General features: G+C 36.0%; 1 protein-coding gene across 7 annotated transcripts in view; it reads right to left on the bottom strand.

Moving 5' to 3' along the window:
* The window catches only part of LOC150088024 (protein Fe65 homolog), a 437,915-nt gene that overhangs the window by 123,879 nt on the left and 293,151 nt on the right, over nucleotides 1-20,885 (bottom strand). For all 7 annotated transcript variants that reach the window (XM_090370536.1, XM_090370537.1, XM_090370539.1 and 4 more), the window contains one exon: nucleotides 9,103-9,221. In XM_090370536.1, coding sequence (XP_090226662.1) covers nucleotides 9,103-9,221 — 119 coding nt within the window. The remainder of the gene's footprint in view (nucleotides 1-9,102; nucleotides 9,222-20,885) is intronic.

Genomic DNA, 20,885 nt, shown 5'->3' with positions numbered 1-20,885 from the left:
ATCACAGTCCAAAATAATATCAGCAACCCACCCAAACGCATGTCCAATAATAATCCACGTATTATCCTCCCTTACCATAGTAATTTTGCCAACCAATTCCGCCGTTTATTCAAAAGTACTGATATCACCCTTACATTCTCATCTTACAATAAACTAGGTTCATTATTCAACTCATATAAAGATACACAAAATTACCACATTAGTGACATCAATAATATCGTCTACTTAATAAAATGTCAAGATAACTGCAATGCTTGCTACATTGGTAGCAACACCACAAAATACGGTTCTACCAAAACATCAAACACACGTGCTTACTACCACTACAATAGCTTTAGTATGGGACAGTCCAATCCCACAACCACACCCCTTAGTAGATTCAGCCATTCCTATTATCAAATTAAAATCCAGTTTTAAAATTTTCCAATATGAAGCCCTAGTTATAGAATGGTTTCGCCGCCATTCCACTCTCCAAGTATTAAATTCCAAACTACCCTATAACATAGCACCGGTCTGCACCTGAGATTCCCATGTGTATCCAGGAGATCACGGGAACCTAGTCTTCTTAAATACACGCGTTTACTCTCATTCTACCATTGCCAACTGAAGACGTGTAAAACGAAAGCCACTTGTTATTGCTATTGGCCTTCTGTTTCCAACCGTATAACTAAAATCGTTTCAAATTTCAACATTGACAACCAAAGACGAAGACGTGCACTTCTACTTCCTTGCGCACATTTTAATTCTGTTTTTAAATCTTAACTTATTCATGCTAACTTAAATTTAAAATTATCATTCAATTTATTCCAACATCAATGCAGATTATAAAAAGGTGAGTATCATAATAAATTAAATTAAGCTACGCTATTATATTGTGTCAGTTATAAATGGTACTTTAAGAGATCTACAATTTTCGAACTGCAGAATATAATGATGTATATTATACTATTTATCTTCTAAATTGATAAAAGGGCACATCGCTCCAAAAGCTACTTAATGTATATTTTGTTTTATCACTTTTAGTATTTATTTATCTGCATATATATTTTACTACTATTCTTCATAGGTTTCCATACATTGTATTTTATTTTTACTGTATATTTTTAAGTTTATTTTATACTTTTATATTTTATTGGTAGTGACAAGATTTGTTTCAGTATATATCATATATATTCATCGTCATCATCATCAGCCATTTTCAATCCACTGCAGGATGAAGGCCTCTCCAGCAACTTTCCAGTTCCTTCTGTTTTGAGCACTGGCCATCCATTTACTACTCAAAAACTCATGAATTTCATCTATCCATCTCCGCCTTTGTCTTCCAGGTTTTCTCCAGATATTGCTCTTCAGTATGTGACCATATTTCCTGAATGCTATCCATCCAAAATTTATTCTTCTCTTGACTTCCAGCCATTTATCATTATTACAGCTAATAACTTGTCCCAGATAAGTATATGACTCCACCTTTTCAATTACTGCTCCTTCAATCATTATTTCCCTTTCCATGGCATACTTGTTCATCATTACTTTTGTTTTAGCCATATTCATCTTTAGTCCAAAATCCTTACTAACTGTGCATAACTGATTAAGATTTTCCTCTAATTCTTTGGGATCGTGGCTTATAACCACAATGTCATCTGCAAATCGTAAATGGTTTAGGTACTCTCTGTTCACATTGACTCCTTTCTGCAACCAGTCTAATCTTCTGAAAGCTTCCTCAAGGGCAGCAGTAAACATCTTCGGAGATATTGTCTCCTTGTTGAACTCCTTTCTCGATTTTAAATTTGCTACTGTCTTTGTCTAGTCTAATAAAGGATGTAGCACTCTCATATATTTTCTTCAAAATCATAATATATGGAGTATCTATGCCTTGTCTTTCCAGTGCCCGAAACATTGCCTTATGCTGTATGGAGTCAAATGCCTTTTCATAATCCACAAATGCCAGGCATAATGGTGTTTTATATTCATTTGCTTTCTTCATTAGCTGTGATATTACGTGAAGGTGATCCATAGTTGAGAATCCTGTCCTAAAGCCAGCTTGCTCTTTCGGTTGATTCTCATCAAGTATTCTTTCTAATCTGTTAGTAATGACCCTTGTGAACAACTTGTAGATATGGGATAACAAGCTAATTGGTCTATAATTTCCAATTTCTGATTTATCTCCTTTCTTATGCAGCAAAACTATGATTGCATTATTCCACTGCTTAGGCATCGCACCTTTTCTAATGCACTTTGTGAAGAGCCTTGCCACTTTTTGTGTTATGTCTCTTCCTTCCAATTTTAACAACTCTACAGTAACTTCATCTTCCCCCGGGGCTTTCCGATTCTTCATTTTCTTCAATGCATGTTCTACCTCATCAGGAAGAATATCGGGTATGTCGTATGTGTTGCTACTTTGCAATCCATCTTCCCCACTGCTGGTATCATTCCCTCGCTCCTTGTATAATTCTCTATAGTAGTCTTCTGCTATTTGAATTATGCCTTCTCTGCTATTTGAATTATGCCTTCTCTGCTGTTTATAAGTACACCATCGCTATTCTTCAGTTTCAGTATCATTTGTCTTTCTGTATTACTGCTCATGGCTGCTGATTTAAATCCTTTGTTTTCCCTTAATGCTTGTTCTACTTTTCTTGTGTTAAATCTTCTTATGTCCTCTCTGAGTCTCTTTCTAATGGCTTTGCATAACTCAGTATACTCAATTTTCTCCCTGTCAGTGTTTTTCTTGCTCTTCATTTGTCGTCTTTGGTTCATCATGACAAGTGTTTCTTGACTAATTTTTTCTTCTTTGGATTTCTGTTTCCCTATAGGTTTCTTGGGCTTTATCACTTTCAAAAAGTTGTAATATTCCTCGTCGATATCTTGGTCCTCAGCAGTCTGCAGAAGCTCATACTTGTTCTTAAGTTCCAGTACATACTGCTTTTTCTCCTCTTCTGTTATCTCAAAGACCTTTGTATTATTTACTCAAGTCAGTTTTTTCCTTTCCTTTCCTACATCTATATCAAGTGTACATCTTACCATTCTGTGATCACTTCCAACATTTACCTTATTCAGGACGGTAACATCAGTCACAATATATCTTCTGTTAGTGAGGATGAAGTCGATTTCATTAGTTGTTAATCCATTTGGACTCTTCCATGTCCACTTTCTGTTCACCCTTTTCTTGAAAAAAGTGTTCATTACTGACATTCCTTGAGATTCTGCAAATTCCACAAGTCTTTCACCTCTTTTATTTCTTTCACCAATTCCAAAATTTCCTATAGTTCCTCTTTCTGCGCTGTTTTGCCTTTTTCCAACCTTAGCATTGAAGTCCCCCATAATAATAGTGTAGTGGATTTTCTGCTCATCTAGAAGACTCTCAATTTCAGTGTACATTTCTTCAACCTCTTCATCATCATGGCTCGATGTTGGTGCATAAATCATTATAATCTTTAGCTTGTACCTCTTAGAAATCTTGAGTATTAGTCTTGACACCCTTGGTGATGTACTTTTGAATTCCAAAATGTTGTTTCTAAAATCTTTATGGACCAGAAACCCAACTCCACCTTCACTCCTTTCACTGTTTCCATTGGTGTACAGCAGATTTCCACTTGATAAACTTATAAGTGATTCATTTCTTCTTCTTGTTTCAGCCAAACCGATGATATTCCATCGGTTTGGCTCAAACATTCTTCTTGTTTCAGCCAAACCGATCATATATATTACCTGGACACAATAATAACAACTATTGCTGTTAAGAATGTCTTAAAATTACAGGGGATGGATAGGAACAGTTATTGGGCATTATACATAATTCTAAACTTAATCCTCTGCATACATATTAATCCAAGGTAAATTGCATGCATTGGAAGGAAGTGTGTTCTGAACCATCACCGGGTGCAGTTGTTTCAAAAGCAATCCTGTGATTTTGCTGTTTTAATTGGTTTATCTCTTCCAAAGTAGTGAAGATGGGAAGGAAAAGCAAAAAAAAAAAAAAAAAAAACAATGATATTACTCACAAAAAGGTTACTAAAGGCATTTATGCAAATTAGATCAAAGTCTAACCAGGATGAAAAGAATAAGTTGGCTTGTGAATATATAATGTCATATTTTCACAATCTACAATTAACAAAATATTTGATATCACATATCAAACAGCAACACATAATACCTAATAGAAATAAAACAACTTATACACAGTAAAATCTCGTTAATACAAAGTTCATGTGACCTAAATTTTCGGGTTTTGTAATAATAAGTGCTGAAAATGCCAAACTTCAGAATTTTCTTTGGCATGTCTCAATAGTAATTAATCTTTGTCTAACAATAATAAGAATATGTTGTTCACAGTTTATTTATAAGAGAAACCATGATAAAAGTAACAACATTTTTGAAATGAAAATATATAATTGGTATCATAAACTAGAATCAGTGTTAATATTAAAGTAAACATGAAAACCAATTAACTCTTTAATAACTAATATAATTTAAAAGAAAGAATCAAATTTCATTTGCATAGTCTTATAAGCATTCCTAAATAAAGGTTTTTTCAGTAACATTCCTAAATGTTACTCTCACTTTCATTAATGGTAACCAAGACTTCTTAGCTCATTGGTCAGCAGCAATTTTTGTCTTGGTTGTTGTAGTGGGGATTTTTAGAAGCATCAGCAACTAAGGCCATATTGCTCCATGTATATTATCTGTAATTTGTATTCTGAGGTTGATTTTCATTTAATGGACGAAAAACTAGGCTAGTTGGTATGTAAATCTACTAGGCTTTACATACCAACTAAGAAATATTGTTCAAGGTTTAGGCCAAAATGGATGTCAGATGAACTAATGAGGCATATGGCAGAGAAGAAAAATGCATGGGATACTTACAAATTAACACATGACACAGAAGCCTATGATAGATACAAGTTGATATGCAACCAAGTTACAAAGGAGGTTAGGCAGGCGAAGGCAGATTACGAGAAATCCTTGGCAAGGGATGCAAAGAAAAAAAAAGAAGAGTTCTTTACTTATGTAAACTCTAGAAGGAAGGGGATGAATCAGATTGGTCCACTTGATATTGATGGGTCAACTGTTGATGATCCTGCTCAGGTAGCTAACAAACTAAATGAATATTTTGCATCGACATTCACACACGAGGAGTTGTTCAGCAAGGGGAATGCCAGAGGTGTATTCAACTCTAGCAGTAAGCTACAGAATCTTGAAATAACTGGGAGTAAAGTGGAGGAGAAACTGTTGAAGATAAACACAAGAAAGGCACCCGGGGTGGATGGGATCTATCCAGTTATATTAAAGGAGGCAGCAAAGGAAGTAAGCAAACCCTTAGCCATAATTATGAGAGCTTCCTTGGACTCAGGGGAGGTACCCATAGACTGGAAATGTGCAAATGTGACCCCAATTCACAAAGGAGGATCAAAGGCTGACACAAGTAATTATAGACCTGTGAGCTTAACTTCTGTTCCAGGAAAATTAATGGAGGCACTGGTTAAAGAAGCACTGCAGGATCATTTAGACAAGACTTCAGTTATAGCTCAGACACAGCATGGTTTTGTTAAGGGGAAGTCTTGCCTGACCAACTTGACTGGATACTATGATGCAGTCACAAAAGAACTGGATGCAGGGAATAACTTTGATATTATATACTTGGATCTTAGAAAGGCTTTTGATACTGTTGCACATGGAAGACTGCTACACAAATTGGAGCAGTGTGACATTGGAGGCAAATTGCTGCTATGGATAAAGGGGTGGTTGAGGGGGAGAAGACAGAGAGTGGTAATCAATGGACACTGCTCATCGTGGACTAATGTTAATAGTGGAGTCCCTCAGGGCTCAGTGTTGGGTCCATTACTGTTTTCTGTATTTATAAATGATATTGATGATGGTATATCAAGCTTAATGTCCAAGTTTGCAGACGATACAAAGGTTGGCAGGGTTGTCAAGGACACTACTGACACTATGCTGCTGCAACAGGATCTGGAAAGGTTGAGCAGATGGGCTGAGAGGTGGCAAATGAAGTTTAACATTGACAAATGTAAAGTACTACACATGGGAAACAGCAACCCCAGAGCAACGTATCAACTCTGTGGTACTACACCGACAGTGGTAGAGAATGAAAGGGACTTGGGGTGGTTGTGCAGGCAGATATGAAGTTCTCTGAGCAGTGCAGACGGGCTGCAAGAGTAGCTCGTGGAGTATTGTCAATGATATACAGGAATTTTTCCAGCAGGGATAAGGAGGTGATTATTCCCTTGTATAAGGCAATGGTCAGGCCACACCTAGAGTACTGTATACAGGTGTGGAGGCCTCATTTCAAGAAGGATGTAGAGCTGCTGGAATGAGTACAGAGAAGGGCAACAAGATTAGTGAATGGAACAAAGGGGTGCTCTTACGAAGAAAGGCTTAAGTTTTGCAAATTACAGTGTCTGGAGACTAGGCACTAGCGAGGTGATCTGATAGAGGTGTATAAAGCCTTGAATGGTTTAAGCATGCTCAATGCTGATGGGATTCTTCCTCTAGCTCAGGAAAATCACCTGAGAGGGCATAAATTCAAATTGAGGAAAGACAGATGTAGGACAGACGTGCGGAAATTTGCCTTTAGCCAGCGGGTGGTTGGTTGGTGGAACAGACTTCCATCCCTTGTGGTGGAGGTTGATAGCCTAAATAAGTTTAAGGCTCAGCTGGACAGGTATTTTGAACGAACAGAGGGGTGAAGTGGAAGTGTTTTTTTTTTTTTTTTTTTTTTTTTTTTTGGCTGATGCTGCATAAGCTTGCTTTCTTGCATCAAATGCCTCTACTAATGCTAATGCTAGCCTGAGTTTCTGGGAGAACAACTATGCTACCTTCACTTGAAACCAACTAACTCAGCCACATTGTGAAAAAGGTCCATACAAATTTCTCGGGACTAAAACTCGTCTTTTCCATCCAATGTGGGGAGGACAGTGATCCTACCAACTGTGCTACCCACAAGGACTCTGGTGTTGGAGTTATTCTAATAGCATCATTATCATCCACTTGAACAAACTCCACAAATTCTCTAACAAAATCCATATGTGCCTTCAAAATACGATCTCTCAATGTTGCTATTACATTCATTTGCTGGACCATGTCATTCAATGATACTTTCACCAAAGCCCCTTTATGAAGAATAGTATCCATATTGGATGCAATTATTCCTTCCTTTTTGCAGATCGAGTGTCTTGATCAGGTAGGCTTTTATATGCGCGCTCTCTCTCTCTCTCTCTCTCTCTCTCTCTCTCTCTCTCTCATGATTATAAATAATGCCTTGATCCAGCTGTTACATAAAACTGGGGGTAATGGAAGGTACGTTCTTCAGTTTAAGTGTTTCAGCAGAATTTACCATAAAATGATCTAGAATCATCAAAATGCTACTTTTTTTCTGAATCCATTTTTCTGTCCACTCTCAATAACCAAGACTGAAAAATTACAACTGCAAGCCAAGCACGTCTACTAGCTTCATAATTCCATGGAAATGTGGATCACTATTAAAAGAAACTTGGCCTGAAAATTTTCTCAATTATAATATAATAAAAATAATTCTTGGCTTGTAAATTTCTCAATTGCAAGTGGGTGCAATTCTGTACTACCACACTTTGCAGCATAAAATAGTTCTTTCTTTACTTGATTTTCCGCCATTACAAGACCCTTTGAACAGCAAGTGTTTCACTTGGGAATACTTGTAACTTAAACTTTAATTAATTAGGACTGTACCAAGCTTTGTATTAACCATACAATATAAAATTTATTTCTCACAAGATAAAAACGGGCTCTATAATATATCAAATGAAGTTTGTATTAAATGAGTATGTTATAAAAACCCATCCTTTAGCAGGGGCAATATGTGCCTAAGTTGTTTCTACAGAATTACTTGAACAAGTCATTCTGTAGAATTTAAGAAGATATTAACAAATTAGGCAGAACGCGAATAACTGTATTTGTCTCCAAGTTGAATATAAGAACAAGTCTTAAAATCAAGTTCTAAGCATTGATCAATTATGAGAGAGCAGAAAGTTCCCTGTTTGTATACTTCATGCAATAATGCATCCCAAATTTGTTGATGTGTGCTTTGGATAAATAAGAACTTTGTATACACGAAGTTTCAATAATGAGATTCTGCTGTATACAATATTATATAAAAATGATGCAAATAAAATTCTAAAACTTAATAATATAGATATATGCAGTTTTTAAAATATCCTGGTTTTTTTATGATATTGTAGCAAATGATTCAGTAATTACAATTCTATTTAACCATGCAGGTTTAATTGTACATCAATGTCAAGTTTATCATAAGTGATGGGTCACCCAGTCAATTTCTGATAGCATAGTGAATTTTTGTGGAGTTTTGAAATTTTGTACAAATGATAATGTGGCAGACAAATACTTTAAAATATACATGTTCTAATTTTTGAATTTTGTGTGCAAAAGCAAAATAAAATATCAATCAAAAAACTAATGAGAATTTCACAAAAAAAAAAAATAATAATAAATAACCTTAAAAATTTTGTAAATGACACCCATTGTTACTTTTTTGATGCAATAGTTCCCTCTATACCTATTTATATATTACTCAATTTGGTTTTATCAAATTCTAGATTGTAATTCTACAGAAATTTTTCATTTTCAGTTTTGTAAGTTCAAATCGGAAACCAAGGTGCAAACTTCTCCACCAATTTCAAAGTCATTTTCATGCTACCATTTATTACAATACAATTAATAGTCTGCAATTAGTCAAAAACATAGATAACTGATGGCAGCAGATACTATAAAAAAGACAATTCATACAATTTAACATATACATGTTGACATTGAAGCAATCGTCAAAACAAGGATCTACATAGCTCCCCAGAGCCCATACAAGAAAAAAATGTAAATCAATATTTGCCGTGTTAATGATTGAGACTGTTAAAAATAGCTTTAACTCTGATTTCATTTATAAAGAGTAATGCAGGTTTGATTGTACATCAAAATCATGAAACGGAACAACAATATGTATCTCCAACTGTATCTGGAATGCATGTTTCAACTCTCTTTTATTATTATAAGTGTACTGAAAGTTAAAAATAGGATTAATAAAATGATGAGTTATTTACATACTATATCTAGGTCTCGACATATATGTGTAGGAGGAATCTTCTGACTGGGTGGCAGAGGTGCTGGTGGATCCCTCTGAATAGTCCCACTGCTGATGTGCCAATAGTAAGGACCACAATCATCTGTTATGACAAATTTCTATTGTTAATAAAACTCGGCAAAAATCATAATAATCATAATTCTACGTGATGCAAAATATATACAGTATTTAATGTAATGAGAAAAATAACTAATAATTCTACACTCTCAAAAAAAGTTAGAGATATACTTAAACCGAGTAACTGGGATTGAGTGAGTGTGCAAAAAAGATAAGTGGACAAAAATTAGTCATCTGATTTAAAAAGAGGCACCAACACATATAAGGTGTGTTAGTGCCCAATTATAACAGACAGTTGCTGATGTTTCTAATGAAGTGTCCTTTTGTTACTTCCATAACAGGAGTTTGTACATGTGTAACACTGAATACATATAAGAATAATTGCTGATAAGCTTCAATAGTTACCAGCATCCCTACAAGATTAAGCAGAAACTGGATTCAGGCATTCATAACCATTGTTCTAATACCCCCCCTTTGTACACAGGACATCCTTGTTCTAACCATAACAATTTGGCTATGCATATATTATATACCATGACAGGTTCTTCACTGAAGCTTTATAACAAACTCTGACGTATTCTTATTATCTGAACAAATGCAGTCTATTCAATTACCAATTCATTAATAACATGCATTAATATCCATCTTAATTAACATATAAGTTAGTGCTAGAGCATCATATCTATATATAGCCAATGACTATGTAGTTAACAAATGGCATCATTTAAGTATATCTCATATTGTGAATACCTTCGCAATGAGTTACCATGATACTGCACTACCTCAAATGAGTAACGCTTCACAGATGGAGAAGACTACTGTTACTTATTCTTGGAGGATACCACCACCCAGATGGCACTGTTTCAGAACTTGTTGGCTCCTCATTGGTGGGTGGGCAGGTACCCTGGTGTTGCAATGATGACAATGCAGTTGCAAAGTATAACATCACAATGTGAGAGATGCCTCATAGTGTACAAGTAATTAAGATTACATAATACATTTAGGGCAATAGCCTCAGGTAACGTAGAAGTTAACTAACATATAAGTTAGTGCTAGAGCATCATGTCTATATGTAGCCAACTCCTAAGTAGTTAAGAAATGTCATCATTTAAGTATATCTCATATTGTGAATAATGAGGCTACTGCCCTAAATGTATTATGTAATCTTAATTACTTGTACACCATCAGGCATCTCTCTCATACTGTCAAGTTATACTTTGCAGATTATCATCATTGCAACACTAGGGTACCTGCCCACCCACCGATGAGGAGCCAACAAGCTCCGAAACAGTGCCGCCTGGGGTGGTGGTATTCGCTGAGAATAAGTAACCGTATTCTTCTCCACTTGTTAAAGCGTTACTTATTCGAGGTAGCGTAGTATCATGGTAACTCATAGTGAAGGTATTCACAATATGAGATATACTTAAATTATGCCATTTCTTAACTACTTAGTAGTTGGCTACGTGTAGACATAATGCTCTAGCACTAATTCATACATTAGTTAATTTCTATGTAACCTGAGGCTATTGCCCTAAATGTATTAAGTATCCATCTTAATTTAACATCAAAATACAACAGACTTCCAGTCCCCACAAGCAGCAAGGAGGGAATCAAAAAATATTTCATTACCAAGGCCCTCCCATATATATGGGTGCCTCAAATTTCAAGATGAATCGAACTTTCTCAAAAGTATCTTCCAAGAATAACAGCTATCAAAAAGGGACACTGACATCATTATCTTCAGAATTTTTCACATTTGTTATCAAGATGAAAAGTTGTGGAGATAATGGATTGCCCTCACTAGAAGATCAGTGAGAGCATACCATTTCAAGTCTGCTTGCCTTGAATGAGCCAAAAGCAAAATATAACAATTTTTGCATGCCATGAGGAGAACCTGACTAAAATTAATAAACATATGGCAAATGATACAAGAAAGCAAGCTTATACAGCATCAGCAAAAAAAAAAAAAAAAAAGCCCTCACATTTCACCTATTCATTTCTCCTGGTAGTTTGCCTAGTTCTTCCTTGAATTTATTTAAGCTATCAACTTCCACAACAACAGATGGAAACTGGTTCCAGCAATCAACCCCTCGCTGGCTAAAGGCAAACTTCTGCACATCTATTCTGCAATAATCCTTCCTCAATTTGAATTTGTGCTTCCTCATATGTGTAGTCTGAGCATGAGGAAGAATCCCATCAGCATTGAGCTTGCTCAACCATTCAAAGCTGTAAACACCTAAATCAGATCACCCCATACAACATGTAGGAGGTGTCAGTTCTGCAAATTGTAGATGCTGCAATTTTCAGAACTGAAGCCTTACTTGGTAAGAGTACACACGCCCCTTTGTTTCCCTCACCAATCTCAATGCCTGTCCCTGTACTCGTTTCATCAGCTCTGCATCCTTCCTAAAATGAAGCCGCCAAACCTGTATGCAGTATTCAAGATGTGGCCTGACACCACTGCCTTACACAATGTCACCATACAGATATCACCACTGCCTTATACAATGGGATAATCACCTCCTTATCCCTTCTAGCAAAATTTCTGTATATCACTGACAAAACCCCATGAGCTATCCAGGCGTGTCTGTCTGCATTACTTAGAAAACTTCATATCCGACAGCACAATTACCCCAAGATCTTTTTCATTTTCGACTAAATGCGTGTAGTACCACACCCTTGGTACGTTACTCTGGAGTTACTAATATCTATATGCAGTACTTTGTATTTGTCAATGTTAAATTTCAATTGCCATTTCTCAGCACATTTGCCTAATTTTTTAGATCTTGTTGCAACAGCATACCTTCATTACTGTCATTAACAACCCTGCCAACCTTTGTATCATCTGCAAACATGAACATTAAGTCAATATGTCCTTCATCAATATCATTCATAAATACAGAAAACAATGGGCCCAACAATGAACCTGGGGGATTGCACTAATAACATTAGTCCATGAAGTGTAACGTCCATTGATTACCACTCTCTATCTTCTCTCGCTCAACCATCCCTTTATCAATAGCAGTGTCTTGCCCTTAATGCCACATAAACTTTAATTTGTGTGGCAATCTTTTATGCGCAACAGTATAAAAAGCTTTCCTGAAATCCAAGTATGCGAACTCCCTGACTTATGTAAGGGTTGCATTCACGGAACACTACGTAAGTCGGAATTTCCCCCATGCTTGTGCAGCACTCGCAACTGTGCTTGCTGAATTGATTGAATCAAAAAAGAAATGTTCGACAAACATGTAAATAGAATTATTTATTGTATTTATTCAATTTTTTATCTCATACGCAAGAAAAATTACAAAAGCGTGCAATTTAAAAAATTTTCAAAATTATAAAATTACAAAAAAAAAAGAGAGGAGACAGGCATAACGTCAGTAAGTTTTACCTCTCGAGCATCGTTGCCAGAATCAACATATTCAGCTGATAAGTACACCACTGGGAAGGTTGAGGGCTGTGGAGATTTAGAAGGGGTTGGCCGCTCAACCTTACGAAAGAACATACTAACAGATGACTGGACAGTGGCTTTTTTCTTTTCATCATATATTTCTTTGTAGCAAGCAAGCATATAATTCACCCCTCTTAACTCTGTTAACTTTTAAGAATCATTCGCTGTCAAGATCCATCTTTTCAAACCTCTCCATTGCCATCTCTCTGGTGATGAAGTGTCTTGGCTCCTCGTTTCGTTCATCTTGAGCTTCGTCAGCATTTTATTTTTTCACTACCACTGCTTGCAAGTCAATATGTTCTTCATTAGATAATTCCTTCTCATCTTCCTCTATTAACTCCTCCACATCGTTGGCATCAACCTCCAACTGAGGTAGCTCTGCAACCTTTACAATCTTATCTGTCACCTCTTCATATGATTTGTCTTTTTCAAATCCTTTGAAGCCTTTTACGTGCCGTGGGCATATTTTCTTCCATGCAACATTTAAACAACTTTTAGTAATTTCTGCCTAGGCCTTATTAATGTTTAAGATGGTGTGGTAAATATTGTCAAGATTTACAAAAGACTTTTAACGTAAAATTTTTATCACAGTCTACTACAGACAATACCTGAGCAAATGTTTTGCATAAATAGTATGCTTTTAAATTCAAAATAACACCCTGATCCACCCTGATTCGAAATAACACCCTGACGAGTGAAATCGTGTTCGGCGGTAGAAATATGACTCTCACGTTCGAATTCAAATCATCTAGATGTGTAGGATGTCCAGGAGCATTATCTAATAGAAGCAAAATCTTCGAAGGAACATTGTTGTCTTTACAATATTTTTCAACCTCGGGAATGAAGCAGCATTTGAACCAATCCTCAAAGAGAGATATTGTTATCCGCGCTCTCTGGTTTGATCGGAAATGCACAAGTAGGGTGGCTTTATTGATGCCCATAAATGCACGAGGATTTCCAGAATTTTACACAAGCAGTGGTTTTAATCTGTAATCTCCAGCTGCATTAGCCCAAAGCAAGATCGTGGCCTTATCTTTTGAAGCCTTGAAACCTGGCATTGTATTTTCCTCTTTGGCAATGTATGTTTGACCTGACATTTTTTTCCAATACAGAGCAGTCTCGTCAACGTTAAAAATTTGCTGCATTGATCAATAATTTTTTCCAAGACATCACAAAATTTCTCTGCAGATGCAGAATCAGCACTGGCGAAATCACCGCATATGTTAACATTGTGGAAGCCAGCGTGATGCTTGAACCTATTACACCACCCGTTGCTTGCCACGAACTTGGGTTGGGGTACGCCGTACTTATCCTTAATATCTTTATAAATACTTGTTGCTTTTGCTTGAATGGTCATTAGACTTAGGGGCACTCTCTTCTGAATCTGATTTTCCATCCATATTAATAACAGCTGTTCCATCTTCGATATAGCACCTGAACACTGTTGATCTTAAGTGCATTGATACTTTGATATGTTCTTTTATATGTACGCTGTCCTTTAAAATAGTATTCACTGTTGAAGCAGCGAGACCTAATTCTCTTGCAATAGATGACAAACTTTGACCTGCTTCATGCTTCTTAATCATTTTCATCTTCATTTCTAAATCAATTTTGTTTTGATTCCTGGCGCTACCACCACTTGCACTTTTTGTTGGTTGCTTTCCCTTCATCATTGTAATACGTAAATAGGAATGAAGAGAAGTTTCTGAAAATTTGTTTTTATATGAATGAAGATTTCAGTGAAGGGGAACACATTTCACCATAATAGCGTAAAAACCCCCAACAATTGCAGTTATCAGTATTATTGCAAATGCAATAAAATCATGTTTACTGGGGCTTTCCTATTTTGTTTTAAGGTAGTGACCTCCAGAAATGTGTTTTAGAAAAATATCACAGCGGTGTTCAAAATTGATTCTTATAGCAGAACATACGATAACGATGTAAGGTTAGTGTAATTTCCATTATAAAAATGACCTTTTAGAGAGATAAATAGCTTAGTAATATAGCGAAATTTTCAACTTCCAAGGACTTGGAACAAATAAAAAAAAAAATAAAAAAAAGCCAGTGTGTTATTGGGTTCATGTTACAATATTTTCACGATACCTCCATTTATTCCTACAGGATGCAAAATACACTTCCACAATTTTTTTAAGTTTGCACCAGCCACCAAAAACTTACGTAAAGTCGAATTTCCGTAAGTCGAGTATTACGTAAGTCGGGGAGTTCCTGTATATGATATCAAAATTATTTTTTGCATCCAGTTCCTTTGCCACTGTACCATAGTATCCAATCAAATTGGTTAGACAACATTTCCCCTTAACAAACCTATACTGTAACTGAAATATAACCGCACTCCTGTCTAGATAACCAGCCATCAATTCTTTAACCACTGATTCCATTATTTTTCCTAGAATAGAAGCTAATCTAACAAGCTCTCTGTCTTCTCTTACTCAACCATCCCTTTATCCATAGCTTCTAACATAAGATTCAGCTTTCCTAATGAATTTTTCATTTACAGCTTTGTATCTATTTTATATTTCACTATTTGGCATTTGTCCTCCTCCCCCCAATCTGAGAGCTACAACATCACCATTTTGAAATTTGTGTCATCCCTATTCCAAAGACAAAAGAAGGATATTTTAATAGAAGTAGTAGTAGTGGCATATGATGCAAGAAAGCAAGTGAATGAGCTTATGCAGCATCAGCCAAAAAAAAAAAAAAAAAAAAATCACACCATTCCCTCCAAATGCCTGTCCAGTTCCTCCTTAAATTTATTTAACCTATCAACTTCCACAATGACAGATGGCAGTTTGTTACAGCAATTAACCACCCGCTGGCTAAAGCGAAATTTCTGCACATCAATTCTACATCTGTCTTTTCTTAATTTGAATATTTAAAATAATTAAATGCCCATGGCATAATACTTTAAGAGTTTAGTATCTATATAATATCGGTGTTTAGATACACCATACACACTCTTAAAAAAAAAAAAAAAAAATTTATTTTGGCATCTCTCATATTGTGCGATTAACTTCACAACTGGGTCGTCATGTCTGCAATACTAGGGTACCTGCCCACCCACTGATGATAGGCCAATAGCCTTGAAACATGTCTGGAGGGTGGTACTCACTGAGAATAAGTAACAATAGTCTTCTCTATTAGATTAGTGAAGCGTTACTTATTTGAGGTAGTGCAGTATCATGGCAACTCGTTGTGAAGGCAGAGCACAATATGAGAAAGAGCAAATGATGCCCACAACAACTTAATTTGAATTTATGCCCCCTTATCTGAACAAGTGGAAGGATCCCAACAGAATTCAGCGTGCTCAACCCACTCAAGGCCTTATACACCTCAATCAGCTTATACACCGCGCAGGTTCCTAGTCTCCAGCCACTGCAATTTCCAGAATTTAAGCCTCTCTTGGTAAGAGGATCTTCATATCTGACTGCACAATTACTCCCAGGTCTTTTTCATTTTCTACCACCTTAAGTGTAGTACCACACAGTTGGTACATTTCTCTGGAGTTACTTCTACCCATATGCAGTACTTTGAATTTGTCAAGGTTAAACTTCAGTTGCCACTTCTTAGCCCATCTGCCCAAATTATCTAGATCCTGTTGCAGTAGCACACTGCCATTAACAACCCTGCCAACCTTTGTATCATCTGCAAACTTCAACACTAAGCCTGATATACCTTCGTCAATATCATTGATAAATATACAAAACAACAGAGGACCCAACATCGCACCCTGTGGAACTCCACTAATAACATTAGTCCATGAAGAGCAGCATCCATTGATTACCACCCTCTGTCTTCTCCCCTCAACCATCCTTTTATCCATTGTAGCAACTTACCCTTAATACCATTCTGCTCCAATTTGTACAATAGTCTTCCATGCGCAACAGTGCCAAAGGCTTTCCTGAAATCCAAATATGATATCAAAATTATTTTTTGCATCCAGTTGCTTTGTAATCACATCATAATATCCTACCAAATTTGTCAGACAAGACTTTCCCTTAACAAACCCATGCTGTGTCTGAATTATTGCTGCAGTCTTGTCTAGATGATCCTGCAATGCATCTTTAACCAGTGACTCCATTATTTTACCTGGAACAGAAGTTAAACTAACTGGTCTGTAATTACTCGTGTCACCCTTCGATCCCCCTTTGTGAATTGGGGATACATTTGCACATCTCCAGTCCGTGGGGACCTCCCCTGAGTCCAAGGATGCTTTCATAATTATGGCTAAGGGTTTGCTTAGTTGCTTTGCCACCTCCTTTAATATAACTGGATAGATCCCACCCACCCCAGGTGCCTTTCTTACATTTAACTTCAACAATTTCTCCTCCACTTTTCTCTCAGTTATTACAAAATCATTAAGCACCCTGCTACAATTTGATAACCTTCTGCCATTTTCAAACCTTAATAACTCCTCATGTGTGAATGTAGATGAAAAATACTCATTCAGTTTGTTTGCTATCTGAGCAGGATCATCAACAGTCGAACCATCGATATCAAGTGAACCAATCAGATTCATCACCTTCCTTTTAGAGTTTGTATAAATAAAGAAATCCTTGCTGTTTTTCTTAGCATCTTTTGCCAAAGATTTCTCTTAATCTGCCTTCGCCTGCCTAACCTCCTTTGTGACTTGATTACAGACTAGCTTATATCTGCCATAGGCTTCTGTTGTTGTTGTTGTTGTTATTTGGTTTTTAGGAGCATTAGCAACTGAGACCATATTGCTCCGGGATATGCGGTGGTCATTCCATGACCTTTCCGCATCCTCCGTATTTGGTGGTGACGGGCTCGAACCCCGGTCTAATCAAGAAGCATGTGCTACGCACTGCTGCTCCTTCCCACCTGGCTACCGAGGCGCCTCATAGGCTTCTGAGTCGCTTGATAATTTATATGCATCACATGCATTTTTCTTCTCTGTTACGAGTCTCATTAGTTCATTTGATAACCATTTAGGCCTAAACCTTGAACAAAGTGTCACACATCAGTTGATTGTGTTGGTCTTCTTTTCTATCAGTAACTTTCATTTCTATAAACCTAGCACCTTTTACACATATTCATTCCATTGATATTGGAATGAATGTATCTATATGTATCTTGGTTAAATGTATCTAATATGTCTTAAACTATTTTTCTGCCAATGTACAGTTGTGTTTTCATTCTCATTAATATTTATAGCAATATGTATCGAACAATATACTACATGTAGCATACATTTCAAAATATATAAAAGATTACATACTTCTATCTTCTCTTAATTTTTTCTTTAGTGAGTTTCCAGAAAGTATGCATGCCACCTGTTTTTCAAGGAATTTAGAAGTTTGCAAAAATTTAAAAACTATGTATATAAACACTTTTAAATATTAATTTTTTTTACTATTTCACTTATTTTTTCAGAATTACAATAAACTCCCCTTCACTGGATGGTTATGATATTATGCATTTTTATGATTAAAAGGTTTTTATGATAGGTGTAACACCTATCATAAATTACTGAATCTCAATAAATGCATGCACCAAAAATAATAATGATTTTTTAAGAGCACAATGAAACATACTTTACTTCATGCACATATTTTTGAATTACTATTTTAAGGTCATTAAATATCAATGTTTAATGGAAATAGTATTATTAAAATAACATAATTACCTTATATGCAAAAGATGCCTGTATTATATTTTGATAAACAATCATAAGAAAACTAAAATAGAGAAATTAAATACAGTAAACCCCCGTGAATAGCAGGGGTTACGTTCCTGAGAAATGCCGCGAATACCGAAAACGCGAATATTGAGTTATGGCTCTAATAGTAATAAAGGGGTTCTGTTCCAAAATATGAAATATATAAGAAAAACTAGTCTAAATTTTGTCTATGTATGTATTATATGTATCTTCATAATATGATTATGTACATAGACAGCACAATGAAATGCAAGCATATGGCATCGAAATGAAAATAAGAAACAATTTAATATTAAATGTAATATTTATTAGAAATTTCAAACAAATCTTTCAAACCAGCGCCTTTGCTAGCTAAAACTTATCCCGCCAGTGTTATCACCAGTTTTGCTAAAGTGTTGATAAAGGAGTTTTACCTTTTCACGAATGATGAGTGAACTTAACGGAATTTTATTTTGAGTTCGGTCTTCTATCCACAGATTTAAAGCTTTTTCCATTTTTTCTAATTTAACATCACGAGTTACAGAGCAAATTTTTGAAACAATTAGCGCGTTTTCACGGACACTACAGCAGATTTTTTCTTCTGATTTCTTGATTGATCGTACCGTTGATTCATTGATTTTATAATGTTTTGCCGCTGAGGAGACACTTTCACTATTAGAAATTTTGTCTAATAACTCAATTTTATTCGCTAATGTCATCATCTTCTTTGATCTTTTCACATTTCCCTTGTTATTCGTAGCCATATTTTTATGGCTACGAATACGGGTTAGAAAGAACTTGTCCACAGTAAAGTCACTTTCTTCCGTTAACACACTCGAAAAAGTGTAAAACACTGCAAAACGGTAGATTTATCACTTTTGTAAGCATATCAATTTATAAATGGATAAATTTATTCAATTTATAAGTATATAAATTAAAAGCAAACAACGAAACCTTCCATGACAAGCGCATAACACATATCGAACAAGGATTAGCGAGAAACATCCACGCTCGCGATTTTGTCACCCCTCTCCCCCCACCCACTGAGCGCTGTTTTGACCGGGAAAGATAATTTTAGCCACGTCCATGCTTTTTTATGGCGGAAAATGTTCACAGCGCTTTAAAATTCACATTTTTTTAGGTTTCATTTTATGTTAAATCAGCGACCGCAAAACTGCAAATACAGATACCGGGTTTACTGTATAAAATGTGGGAAGAAAAAAAATCAAATAATGAGTTTTAAATAAGACCTCTATTCCTCATGCTAGTGCACTGCACCACCAAATACAATTGAAAAAATGAGAAATATCTGATTATAGAAAGCAATTAACATTATTCAAAGGCATTCTTCTGGAAAGCAGCTGAGTTTCTGAAGTTAAGAAGAGAGAAATCTGTTATTTTTCTTTAACTAACTTTCATTCAACTATGGCTCAGTTAATTCTGAAAGAAAGTGTGAAGAGCATATACCTCCTTTCTAAGTGAACAAAAACAGAAACAACACACTTCAACTTTTTCAATAAGGCACCTGGCAATGTAGTGAGTAGTAAGGTACCATAAGAGTTTGCCTTTAAATAAAGATTACTGGATATAGTATATTATTTACAGTTGCATCCCATCCTACCTTGCTAGCAACGATTAGTAAGTTATTGTGGTTTGCCAGTATTCAGATTACAAAATGTGTGGAACCGTAGAAAGTCTGAGTTTGGAGTAGCAAGCAGCCACAGCAAACTTCTGTTTCTATTATGTATAGAAAGCTGTATACCATGAGTTTTCATGGAAGATCTACAACTCATAGGCCTCTGATGCTAAAAATGCACATAGCTGACTGGTATGGTAGATGACACACCAAACTTGAACTGAGAAACAACAGAAATTGGTTCTGTAGAGCAACGAATCATGCTAATGCTCTTCCAGTCTGGTGGAGTGTTTTGGTATGGTGGATACCTAGGAGTGCTTATTATTTGAGTGTGTTGTCCAAACTATCACACCGGGAGAAGGTGGATTCATGGTCTTGAGAATTTCTTGTAGTGTGGACTAGTCCAGTAACTGCAGTGCATGGAACCATGAATGCTGCATCCTACATTAATGTTCTGAGTAATCCTTTATGTCCTATATTGCGGAGATTTTATCAATACCCATAACACCTTCAAACATGACAACACTCCATGTCATAAAGCAAGGATTATGACTGCATGGTTCGAAGAAAGTAACATTGGAATACTACAGCAGTCAGCACGGAGCTCCTGATCTCAACTCAAATGAAAATCTCAAGAAGATTTAAAATGCAGAATTAGGGCAAAGCAGAGACAGCCCTCAATTATTAGTGGCACTCACAAATAATTTAAAGGAAGAGTGGAGAACAGCAGCAGCTTTCTACCAGAAATTAGCAGGGACTCTTCCACAATGCAATGAAGCAGTCATTACAGCCAAAGGTGTACCAGTAATCTATCAATTTCTTTGAATAAATGTATAATTAGTTCATAAATACAAGTGTCTCACATGCTTTAGCAGGATAATGTACAAGAAAGGATCAAAGTTCTTCAGGACATAATTCTTAT

The sequence above is a fragment of the Mastigoproctus giganteus genome, chromosome 3, assembly GCF_048544385.1.
Source record: "Mastigoproctus giganteus isolate SK-2022 chromosome 3, ASM4854438v1, whole genome shotgun sequence".
Taxonomy (NCBI): Eukaryota; Metazoa; Arthropoda; class Arachnida; order Uropygi; family Thelyphonidae; genus Mastigoproctus; species Mastigoproctus giganteus.
Note: the sequence above shows the minus strand (reverse complement) of the source record. Positions and strands in the feature narration are given on the sequence as shown.